The following is a 13398-nucleotide window of genomic DNA, read 5'->3' on the forward strand; positions in this document are numbered from 1 at the left end:
AGATCCCACCCCACCCCCTGTTCGGAGAGCAGCATCAACAATGTCTCACCCACCCACACAGATAAATAAATGTTCTGCAGCTGGGACAGGAATGTGCTGCTGGTGTTAGTGAGCTCATAATGACTACAGCTCAGTGAACTGCATTGTTTCTTCTCCACGTACATGACCATGTACACGACTCAACTATTGTCAGATCAAGTCATGTGGTCAGGGGAAAAACTCCTGGGTCTGAATTCAAAACGTGTCTCAGAGTAGAAGTGCTGATTTAGTTCCCACCTTATATTCCTTATGACTTCAAAAGCCAAACTGATCCTAGATCAGCACTCCTACTCTGAAAGGCTTTATAAATACGGGCCCAGGTACAACCATTAAGACAGACTTGAGAGTGAGTGTTTAGGACCACAGTCTTGGCTAAGCCCATTTAACCAACGTCAGATACCTCTGAAACGCTAAACAAGTCATGTGTGCGTCCTAAATGCCACCCTATTCCCTATACAAATAATTAGCTTTGTAGCATGAGGCAGCTTGATGTATAAGTACACACCCTGGTCAAAAGTTCCTGATTAGGGAATAGGATGCCAAATGAGATGCAGCCCGTGTTTTGCTTGTGCACCCTACAGTCCCCATAAGAAAACATTTGCTAAGCACCAGAGCTTATATTGCTTATTACTTTTTGCTTAGTGCAAAAATAAACCCTCAGACTTGACTCACCCAGCTTAACCCCCGTTTGGAAATGGGAAACTACCCCCTATTAAAGTGGATGATCCCTACAAATGTGACACGCAGCACAGGGTCACAGTGTCATACAGTCCCCATGCCTCTGGTAATGCTCCCCAATCCTCAGATAACAACCTCAAGGGGGTGGGGGTGGAGAGTAGGAGAAAGGTCAAGTGAGGTAGAAATATGGAGAGAGAACGAAAAGGTAGATGCATTGAGAGAGAGAGAAAGGAGAGAGAGAGAGAAAGATGTGCAGAGAGAGAGCGCAAAAAGGAGAAAGAAGGACGGAAAGGGAGTGAAAGAGAACAAGGAGGAAAGAGAGGGATTACGAGAAAAAGGAAAAGACAAGATAAGCAGTGAGTAGGATGCGGGGGGTCTCTTCCTAATAAAAGCCCATCAATGTGCAGTAGCGGCGTGCAACTAGTTTAGAAGGGGGAACCCAATCCACATCCCTAATGAACTGGGATTGGAAACCAGCGACAGGCAAAAATAATTAACAGAACAAGATATACCTCCCTCTGAAACAGAGAAGAGAGAGAAAGGGAGGGAGACGGGTGGAGGATTGAGAAAAGAGAGAGATGGGGGAAGAATGAGAGAAGAGAGCGAAAAAAAGAGGGAGAAAGAAGAAAAGACAGAGGGAGGGTGGGAGTGAGAGAGAGAGAGAGTGTGAGAGCAAAATAAGAGAGAGAGGCTAACAGGGTCACCCAGGTGCTAATATGAGGAAATAAGCTGCTTAGTGCAATATCATTTCAGGGAAAACGTTGGGTATGACTGAAGGAGTGCGGACACGTGCTCACATACGCACGCACACAGAGCAGTGTTAGACTGACTAGACAGTCTAGTTCAGGAACCGTTGTCTTCTAAAGGTCAGACCTCCCAAGTGGCGCAGCGGTCTAAGGGGTCACTACAGACCCGGGTTCGATCCCAGGCTGTGTCACAACTGGCCGTGACAGGGAGTCCCATTGGGCGGCGCACAATTGGCCCAGCGTCGCCCAGGATAGGGGATGGTTTGATGGGGGGGGGGGGCTTTACTTGGCTCATCGCGCTCTAGCGACTCCTTGTGGCATGCCGGGCGCCTGCAGGCTGACTTCGGTGTGTTTCCTCCGACACATTGGTGCAACTGTCTTCCGGGTTAAGTGGGCGGGTGTTAAGGAGTGCGGTTTGGCGGGTTATGTTTCAGAGGACGAACGACTCGACCTTCGCCTCTCCCGAGCCCGTTGGGGAGTTACAGCGATGAGACAAGATCATAAATGAAATTGGGAGAAAAATAGAAAAAATATAGATGGACTCAGCAAAAAAATAAACGTCCCTTTTTCAGGACCCTGTCTTTCAAAGATAATTTGTAAAAATCCAAATAACTTCACAGATCTTCATTGTAAAGGGTTTAAACACTGTTTCCCATGCTTGTTCAATGAACCATAAACAATTAATGAACATGCACCTGTGGAACTGTCGTTAAGACACTAACAGCTTACAGACGGTAGGCAATTTTTTTATTTATTTTTTATTTCACCTTTATTTAACCAGGTAGGCAAGTTGAGAACAAGTTCTCATTTACAATTGCGACCTGGCCAAGATAAAGCAAAGCAGTTCGACAACATACAACAACACAGAGTTACACATGGAGTAAACAACATACAGTCAATAATACAGTAGAAAAAAAATAAGACTATATACAATGTGAGCAAATGATGTGAGATAAGGGAGGTAAAAGCAAAAAAATGCCATGGTGGCAAAGTAAATAAAGTATAGCAAGAAAAACACTGGAATGGTAGATTTGTAGTTTGAAGAAAGTTCAAAGTTGAAATATAAATAATATGGTGCAAAGGAGCAAAATAAATAAAATAAATAAATACAGTAGGGGAAGAGGTAGTAGTTTGGGCTAAATTATAGATGGGCTATGTACAGGTGCAGTGATCTGTGAGCTGCTCTGACAGCTGGTGCTTAAAGCTAGTGTGGGAGATAAGTGTTTCCAATTTCAGAGATTTTTGTAGTTCGTTCCAGTCGTTGGCAGCAGTTATGAAAACTAGGGACACTAAAGAGGCCTTTCTACTGACTCTGAAAAACCACAAAAGAAAGATGCCCAGGGTCCCTGCTCATCTGTGTAAACGTGCCTTAGACATGCTGCAAGGAGGCATGAGGACGGCGGATGTGGTCAGGGAAATAAATTGCAATGTCTGTACTGTGAGACGCCTAAGACTACAGGGACACAGGACGGACAGCTGATCGTCCTCGCAGTGGCAGACCAGGTGTAACAACACCTGCACAGGATCGGTACATCCGAACAACACACCTGCGGGACAGGTACAGGATGGCAACAACAACTGCCCGGGTTACACCAGGAACACACAATCCCTCCATCAGTGCTCAGAATGTCCGCAATAGGCTGAGAGAGGCTGGACTGAGGGCTTGTAGGCCTGTTGTAAGGCAGGTCCTTACCACACATCACCGGCAACAACATCGCCTGTGGGCACAAACCCACCGTCGCTGGACCAGACAGGACTGGAAAAAAGTGCTCTTCACTGACGAGTCACGGTTTTGTCTAACCAGGGGTGATGGTCAGATTCGCGTTTATCGTCGAAAGAATGAGCGTTACACAGAGGCCTGTCTTCTGGAGCGGGATCGATTTGGAGGTGGAGGGTCCGTCATGTTCTGGGACGGTGTGCTCAAGCATCATTGGATTTAGCTTGTTGTCATTGCAGGCAATCTCAATGCTTTGCGTTACAGGGAAGACATCCTCCTCCCTCATATGGTACCCTTCCTTCAGGCTCAACCTGACATGACCCTCCAGCATGACAATGCCACCAGCCATACTGCTCGTTCTGTGCGCGATTTCCTGCAAGACAGGAATGTCAGTGTTCTGCCATGGTCAGCAAAGAGCCCAGATCTCAATCCCATTGATCACATCTGTAAACTGTTGGATGAGGGCTAGGGCCATTCCCCCCAGAAATGTCCTGGAACTTGCAGGTGCCTTGGTGGAAGAGTGGGGTAACATCTCACAGCAAGAACTGGCAAATCTGGTGCAGTGCATGAGGAGAAGATGCACTGCAGTACTTAATGCAGATACTGGCTGTTACTTTTGATTTTGACCCCCCCTTTGTTCAGGGACACATTATTCAATTTCTGTTAGTCACATGTCTGTGGAATTCGTTCAGTTTATGTCTCAGTTTTGAATCTTGTTATGTTCATAGAAATATTTCCACATAAGTTTGAAGAAAATAAACGCAGTTGACAGTGAGAGGATGTTTCTTTCTTTGCTGAATTAAAATAGAATTTAAAAAACCCTCCATGGTCATATGCGTGTGTTAACATAGCATTATAAGACCATTCCAATGGGCCCATGTGGTAAATGTTGAATCTGTGCTTGAAATTCAATACTTAACTAGGGACCTTACAGATGTTGCATGCATGGTGGACAGTGGAAGGGTCAGGTCAACCTCTATTATTTCATACAGAGTGAGTCCATGTAACTTATGTGATTTGTTAAGTTGAATACTTATACTTATTTGTTATGAATTTTTTATTATAAAAAATATATATAAAATGTAGATGGTATGGGATGAGTTGGACTGCAGAGTGCAGGAAAAGCAGCCAACAAGTGCTCAGCATATGTAGGAACTCCTTCAAGACTGAAGCTGGTTGAGAGAATGCCAAGAGTGTGCAAAGCTGTCATCAAGGCAAAGGGTGGCTACTTTGAAGAATATCAAATATATTTTGATTTGTTTAACACTTTTTTGGTTACTACATGATTCCATATGTTATTTCATAGTTTTGAGGCCTTCACTAAAATAGTAAAATAAAGAAAAACCCTTGAATGAGTAGGTGTGTACAAACGTTTGACTTGTACTGTATATCAAATCAAATTGTATTTCAAATCAAATCAAATTTTATTTGTCACACGCGCCGAACACAACAGTGAAATGCTTACTTACAAGACTTAACCAACAATGCGGTTTTAAGAAAAAAATACCTGGAAACCTGGAATGAGTTGGTGTGTCCAAACTTTTGACTGGTTATATATAAATATTGAGCAAAAATAAACACAACACGTAACAATTTCATAGATTTTACTGACTGACAGTTCATATGAGGAAATCAGTCAATAGAAATAAATTCAATAGTCTCTAATCCATAAGGTGGTGGCTTATGAAAGAGAAATGAACATTACATTCTCATTCTCTGGCAATAGCTCTGGTGGACATTCCTGCAGTCAGCATGCCATCTGCACGCTCCCTCAAAACTTGAGACATCTGTACCATTGTGTTTTGTGACAAAACTGCACATTTTATAGTGGCCACTTACTATTCCCAGCACAAGGAGGACCTGTGTAATGATCAAGCTGTTTAATCAGATTGTTAATATACCACACCTGTCAGGTAGATGAGTTATCTTGGCAAATGAGAAATTCTCTAACAGGGATGTAAACACATTTGTGCACAACATTTGAAAGTAGTAAGCTTTTTGTGGGTATGGAACATTTTTGGGATCTTTTATTTCAGCTCATGAAACCAACACTTTACATGTTGCGTTTATATTTTTGTTCAGTGTATATATTTACACAGTAAAATGTGTATAAAATGTGAAGAAATCTAAGGGGTGTGAATACTTTTGCAAGGCACTGTATGAAACATTGGTAAACTTGAAATTATAGTTTGTACACTTGAAACAGATAATGAAAGCAATATCTACCACACTGAAATTCAATATATAAATCTTTTGAAATGTGATTTTTAAACTGAATGCAATACTAATTCAAGTTAGTTTCAAATCATAAAATACAATATTGAATTTGTGAATGAAATGATTGAATTTGTGCATATCCAACAAACAAAATGTATAAATTCAAATCAATATCTTAATACCAATTAAAAACTATGGAACTCAAATACAAATCTCTGTTGGCACTGAAATCACTCCATATCGGACTGTGTGTGCGTGCAACACTGTGTGCATGTGTGTGCTCACCCAGGTCCATGCTCTTAGAGTTCCTTGTCTGAGGGTTGTCTGTCTGCCCGGGTGGCTGTGCGGTCTGTGTGTCTGGGTGAAGGTGACCCTCAGGAATTTTGGGAGCCTTGTTCCACTCACTGAGAAAAAAATACAAAGTTATAATCAACACTACTAACATTGTAGCCTGTACTTTTGTTATGTCCTATTTTAATGTTTAACTCTTTTACAGGGTATTTTAAGTAAATATACTTTGTGTTATTTATTTTCCAGCAGTGGTGGCAAGGATAGTAATGCTACTAGCATTAGAGCAATACCATTGTAGCTGTTTCCATAGACTGCCAGTCATTGAGCCAACAACAGTCCATTTAAAAGCACTTCTTGGCAAAAATTATTGTACAACAATTACAACATATTTTTTGTACCAGTGGCAAACATTTAGCAGCAGTGGGCCACCTAAATTAATAAAGGGGAAACATATTTCCAAGCATGTATACAAATCTTACACATGTTCCAATGTATTAGATAATTTTCCCCCAACATCGGACACCACCTAACTTCGGACACCACCTAACTTCGGACATACTCTAGCAGTTAGAGGATTAAATCACCTCTAGCTCAACATTTAAATGGACTGGAAAATAACGGTACATTTTGCGACTAAAGATTTTCATTGCAATTTGTGTAAATTGAGTTAGGTTTTAAGAGTTTCCAAAAAAGTCATATATATACACACACACACACACACACACACACATATTGTGGGACACGCTTTATATTGTAAAATTCGACTGCACGACAGGCCACACATTTAATATCCAACTTTTTACCTCTGCAATATAGCTAACGGATTTCAAGTTATTTATTTATTTTTAACCAGAACTATCTAGTAAATAGTTCGGATACGAGGTTGGTGCCTCTTTTTTTTAACAAATTTAAACGGATATATCTTGTAATTGAACAACATTTTAAGGTGCCGATAATACGGGACATGTTTTTTTTGCTAAACAGCTTATCAAAAAGCTGATAGTAGTAGTATTTCCACTAAAATGTCAAACATGTTGAATTGCTGACCCGTTATCTAAAATTTTTACGACACCAATAATAACAAAACTTAGGAACAGTGGGTTAACGGCCTGTTCAGGGGCAGAACGACAGATTTGTACCTTGTCAGCTCGAGGATTCGATCTTGCAACCTTTCGGTTACTAGTCCTACGCTCCAACCACTAGGCTACGCTGCCGCCCCATTGATGGCATTGATGGCTTGTTCACAAGATAACACGTTGAAGGTAATATATTTCTTAAACGCTGTTGAATATGTCGAAAATACGGGGTGCTACGCAAGATAATATTTCACTTGAGGTCAAATGTTTTACAGTATACGAGGCGAAAGTACATAACTGTTTTGCCGTTTAGAAATGAAATCACTTTACGTATCTAGTCCTCCCCATTTCAAGGTGTCATAAGCATTTTTTTTGGGGGGGAGGGGGTATTTAAACAACCAGAAACCAAAAGGCTGTCTTTGTAAATAAGAATTTATTCTTAACTGACTTGCCCTTAGATCCTTTAACTTTCTCACTCAACATTATTCATAACTCATTTTCCATAATGATAGTGAAATAGCTTTGTAAAAAACAAATGTGACTTTTGAGCGTGTTTACAACATTCATTTTTTCCCCAGGAATACTAATTTACTGGTATAATAACTATAAATATGATCCCGAATATCAGCGTTCACCAGCATAAGCTAAATACACTGACTATTCCAAACATTAGGAACACCTTCCTAATATTGAGTTGCACCCCCCTATTTGCAATCAGAACAGCCTCAATTCGTTGGGGAATGGACTCTACAAGGTGTCAAAAGCGTTCCACAGGAATGCTGGCCCACGTTGACTCCAAATCTTCCCACAGTTGTGTCAAGTTGGATATCCTTTGGGTGGTAGATCATTCTTGATACACACGGGAAACTGTTGAGTATGAAAAACCCAGCAACGCTGCAGTTCTTGACACAAACCGGTGCGCCCGGCACCTACTACCATACCCCGTTCAGAGGGACATACCTCGTACCGATCTTTGTCAAATAAGAAATGTTTGTTTTCATTTTCCGTTGCAGAAAGTTTTGCTACGATGTACATAAATGAATATGACCAATGTCTAATTTTAAAGGAACTCTAAGGAATACGTCCCAAATGGCAATCTATTCCCCATGTAGCGCACTACTTTTGACCTAGTCTGGAATTCAAACAGGGCCACAGTGTAATTACCTCCGGTGAGGTTGTGTTGTGTATTGGAGTTTAGCGTTCATCTCCTCCACGGAGCCAGGCGAAGGCGGCGAGGGGAAATCCTCCTCCATTTCCTCCTCTTCCTCGTAATGGGCGTGGCCACCATTAGTGGGAGGAGCTGGATTGGGAGAGGATAGGGACAAACAGCACAGACAGACACACAATCAGAAATTCCACCAGTGACTAGCGCCTTTAATAGAGTAGGATGGAGTGTTTCATCTAAGGTCAGTTTTGAGGCTATCGCCCTAAAGACTACAGTTAGGATTGAGGGTGGTTAAGCTGAACCTAGATCAGTGCTGACAGGCAAATTCTACTCTAATACAACCGTGTCAAGCACACATGAAATCTCAGACACATGAAGAAGGTCTATGCCATGTAAATACAGGATCACATGTGGAAAACGTGATAGTCCTGTTTTAAGAGGAAAAATATACATCTTCCTCTGGCTAGAGATAAAGCAGTCATCACTTTCATGAAGGGCCACTGAGACCGGAGGCATTGGATATGTCCCAAATGGTACCCTATTTCCTATATAGTGCAATACTTCTGAGCCCGATGGGTGCCATTTGGTATACAGCCATTGCGTTGGAAGCTGTGTCAATGCTAGCTGTCTGTAAGACTGCCTGCCTAGGACAGTGATACACACACTCAATCATCTGACGGAGCCAAACAGTATTGAGGGATGGATTTCCAACTGTGCGCGCGAAAACACAACTCTGTACGCCTCATGAAACATGTACAGAACACACACAAACACAGCACAAAAACACCCCCCTAAGTCAGTTACATTAGGAGAGACACAAGCTACAGCGATATGTAGAAAGTGTGTCAAATTGAGGAGTACGTGAATTTCAGTGGATAAAGCTAAGCCCATATAATGTTGTGAGCATTTCCACTAGGTACTACTCCACATGACAATACCTCGTACACTGCCAAGGCAAAAAGTAACTTCTGTATTTCTATTTCCAAACTGTTCCCTCTGAAAGCACAGGCTTTGTGTGGGCTTCCTGCACTCTCTGGGGAGGTAAAGAAAAAAAGCCAAAGAATAAATGTAAAACAGTTTGTAGTCCTCTCTTCTGCTGCTCGCACAATAGTCCGTATGCAAATCCGGCCCACTTAGAAGCCATTTCATCAGCATAATGATTCCAAGGTCAGAACTTTGCACATGAACGCGAGGGAGATACGTACCGGGAAAAACATGGCTAATGAGTCACCCCCTTCGCTATAAATAGGCGCTGATGAAGTTAAGTATAAAAGTGAAATGGAGTCGGTTGGAATATGTAGGACATGGTACATTTACAAACAGCGGGCATAATGTTTGTAGTATGTGGTTGGTCATGAGGAGATGTGGTGGTTCAAAGCTGTGATGATATGAATACACAGTCAAAAGTTTGGTCACACCTACTCATTGCAGGGTTTCTCTTCATTTGTACCATTTTCTACATTGTAGAATAATAGTGAAGACATCAAAAACTATGAAATAACACATATGGAACATTGTAGTAACAAAAAAAAGTGTTAAACAAATCAAAATATTTTATATATTTGAGATTGTTCAAAGTAACCACCCTTTGCCTTGATGACAGCTTTGCACACTCTTGGCATTCTCTCAACCAGCTTCACCTGGAATGCTTTTCCAACAGTCTTGAAGGAGTTCCCACATATGCTGAGCACTTGTTGGCTGCTTTTCCTTCACTTTGATGTCCAACTCATCCCAAACCATCTCAATTGGGTTGAGATTGGGTGATTGTGGAGGCCAGGTCATCTGATGCAGCACTCCATCACTCTCCTTCTTGGTCAAATAGCCCTTACACAGCCTGGAGGTGTGTTGGGTGATTGTCCTGTTGAAAAACAAATGATAGTCCCACTAAGCGCAAACCAGATGGGATGGTGTATCGCTGCAGAATGCTGTGGTAGCCATGCTGGTTAAGTGTGCCTTGAATTCAAAATAAATCACTGACAGTATCACCAGCAAAGCCCCCCCACACCATCACACCTCCTCCTCCATGCTTCACGGTGGGAACCACACATGCGGAGGTCATCCGTTCACCTACTCTGCGTCTCACAAAGACACGGCAGTTGGAACACAAAATCTCAAATTTAGACTCATCAGACCAAAGCAGATTTCCAGCGGTCCATTTTTTCTTGGCCCATGCAAGTCTCTTCTTCTTATTATTGGTGTCCTTTAGTAGTGGTTTCTTTGCAGCAATTCGACCATGAAGGGCTGATTCACACAGTCTCCTCTGAACAGTTGATGTGTCGGTTACTTGAAATCTGTAAAGTGTTTATTTGGGATGCAATTTGAGGCTGGTAACTCTAATGAACTTATCCTCTGCAGCAGAGGTAACTCTGGTTCTTCCTTTCCTGTGGCGGTCCTCATGAGAGCCAGTTTCATCACATCGCTTCATGATTTTTGCGACTGTACTTGAAGAAACTTTCAAAGTTCTTGAAATGTTCCATATTGACTAACCTTCATGTCTTAAAATAATGAACCGTTGGTTCTCTTAGCTTATTTGAGCTGTTCTTGCCATAGTACGGACTTGGTCTTTTACCAAATAGGGCCATTTTCTGTATACCTCCCCTACCTTGACACAACACAACTGATTGGCTCAAACGCATTAAGAAGAAAAGAAATTCCACAAATTAACAAGGCACACGTTAATTGAAATGCATTCCAGGTGACTGCCTCATGAAGCTTGTTGAGACAATGCCAAGAGTGTGTGCAAAGCTGTCATCAAGGCAAAGAATCTCAAATATAAAATTCCACAAGTTGGATTGGCTTGATGGGCACTTCTTACGTAACATACGGTCAAGCTGCTCCCACAACAGCTCAATAGGGTTGAGATCCGGTGACTGTACTGGCCACTCCATTATAGACAGAATACCAGCTGACTGCTTCTTCCCTAAATAGTTAGTGCACAGTTTGGAGCTGTGCTTTGGGTCATTGTCCTGTTGTAGGAGGAAATTGGCTCCAGTTAAGCGCCGTACACAGGGTATGGCATGGCATTGCAAAATGGAGTGATTTCCTTCCTTCACAATCACTTTTACCCTGTACAAATCTCCCACTTTACCACCACCAAAGCGCCCCAGACCATCACATTGCCTGCACCATGCTTGACAAACGCCGTCAAGCAGTCCTCCACCATATTTTCATTTTTTCAACGTCACACGAATGTTCTTCTTTGTGATCCGAACACCTCAAACTTAGATTAGTCTGTCCATAACACTTTTTTCCAATCTTCCTCTGTCCAGTGTATGTGTTCTTTTGCCCATCTTAATCTTTTATTGGCCAGTCTGAGATATGGCTTTTTCTTTGCAACTCTGCCTAGAAGGCCAGCATCACGGAGATGCCTCTTCATTGTTGATGTTGAGACGTATTTTGCGGGTAGTATTTAATGAAGCTGCCAGTTGTGAGGCGTCTGTTTCTCAAACTAAACACTAATGTACTTGTCCTCTTGCTCAGTTGTGCACCGGGGCCTCCCACTCTTTCTATTCTGGTTAGAGCCAGTTTGCTCTGTTCTGTGAAGGGAGAAGTACACAGCGTTGTACGAGATTACTCGCATGGACTTGCCTTCATTTCTCAGAACAAGAATAGACAGACAAGTCTGAGAAGAAAGTGCTTTGTTTCTGGCCATTTTGAGCCTGTAATCGAATCCACAAATGCTGATGCTCCAGATACTCAACTAGTCTAAAGGCCAGTTTTATTGTTTCTTTAATCAGAACAGTTTTCAGCTGCGCTAACATAATTGCAAAAGGGTTTCCTAATGATTTATTAGCTTTTTAAAATTATAAACTTGGATTAGCTAACACAATGTGCCATTGGAACACAGGAGTGATGGTTGCTGATAATGGGCCTCTGTACGCCTATGTAGATATTCCATAGAAAATCTGCAGTTTCCAGCTACAATAGTCATTTACAACAATAGTAGTGGTAGTGTATATGTACACACCCACACACGGTATCTCTGTGCATTCAAATTGCCATTGATACAATGCAATTTTGTTCATTGTCCGTAGTTTATGCCTGCCCATAACCATAACCCCACCGCCACCATGGGGCAAAATTAACATTCAATTACCTGGCAATAGCTCTGGTGGACATTCCTGCAGTCAGCATGCCAATTGCAATCTCCTTCAAAACTTGATCCATATGTAGGATTGTGTTTCGTGACAAAACTGGACATTTTAGAGTGGCCTTTTATTTTCCCCACCACAAGGTGCACCTGTGCAATGATCAAGCTGTTTAATCAGATTCTTGATATGCCACACCTGTCAGGTGGATGGATTATCTTGGCAAAGGAGAAATGCTCACTAACATGGATGTAAACAAATATGTGCACAAAATGTAAAAGAAATTTGTGGGTATGGAACATTTCAGCTCATGAAACATGGGACCAACACTTTACATGTTGCGTCTATATTTTTTTCAGTGTATATAACTGCTGTGATTTAAAAAAAACATTGTACAGCGTCTTAAAGGCAAGTGTGAATGTTTGCGTGTGTGTGTGACTGTGTGTGCATACTATATTCATCTGTGTGTGTGTGTGTGTGTGTGTGTGTGTGTGTGTGTAAGTCAAGCACCAGTATGAGTGTGTCCATCTCTTCTCTAGTTCAGGCCCTACTGTGTCCTCTCACCTCTAAAGCTGGAGTAGATGTTGTTGGGGACCATGGGCGGCTGGCTGGGCGGCTGGCTGGGTGGCTGGCTGGGCGGCTGGGGGCTGGGACCGTTGCTGTGGTGGTGGGATTCCAGGGCTGCAGCTTGAGCCGGGGTTCTGGAGGGGCCATCTAGGACCTGGTGGCTAGCCGCCTCTTGGCTCTCCTGTCACAGCCAGGGGGAGAGGAGCAGAGGTCAGTGAATTGCATTAGTGCCTTGGAGTTTTTCCTACATTGGATGCACATTGAATGTGTTTTTAGGTTTTCATGTGAGAGGTACATGTAAAATATGCGGAGGATGACACTGGACATTAAATCATTGAGTGAGAAAAATATATATGTGCTTCTTAATTGAAAAGTTATGGGGACAATAAGTACATAGTATAGATGCACATATGTTGTGTTGAAGTGTACTTACGATCATAGAATATCTTTGAGTACCAGAGCACTATATCTATGACTACAGTTGGAGACACAGTAGCCGCTTACCCACTATCATTCTATTTCCGTTCGAGCCAGAGAGGGCTAGCATCAGAGAAGCTGGAAAACCGAGACCCTCAACACACCAGTGAATAAGAATGTGCCACTCTTCCATTGACTTCAGTCTGAATCTTCCTCATGCTCATGGGAGACCTCAGGAAGTAATCAAATCACTTATTGAGTCTATCGATTTTCAAGCTTACCTGGCAGTAGCATGCACTGGCTCGCATGTGTACAGTATCAGCGTCTAAAACTGCTACTGCACAGTATCAACGCACTGTACACCAACTCTCCCTAATGCACTGTACACCAACTCTCC

The 13398-nt window shown here is 42.3% G+C and overlaps 1 protein-coding gene across 2 annotated transcripts in view; it reads right to left on the reverse strand.

Annotated features, from left to right (window-relative positions):
• The window catches only part of LOC115179418 (partitioning defective 3 homolog B), a 197880-nt gene that overhangs the window by 67638 nt on the left and 116844 nt on the right, over positions 1 to 13398 (reverse strand). For both annotated transcript variants that reach the window (XM_029740918.1, XM_029740919.1), the window contains 3 exons: positions 12582 to 12765; positions 7929 to 8064; positions 5683 to 5801 (listed from right to left, as the gene is read on the reverse strand). In XM_029740918.1, the coding sequence (XP_029596778.1) occupies positions 5683 to 5801; positions 7929 to 8064; positions 12582 to 12765 (439 nt within the window). The remainder of the gene's footprint in view (positions 1 to 5682; positions 5802 to 7928; positions 8065 to 12581; positions 12766 to 13398) is intronic.

Source organism: Salmo trutta, chromosome 39 (assembly GCF_901001165.1).
Source record: "Salmo trutta chromosome 39, fSalTru1.1, whole genome shotgun sequence".
NCBI lineage: Eukaryota > Metazoa > Chordata > Actinopteri > Salmoniformes > Salmonidae > Salmo > Salmo trutta.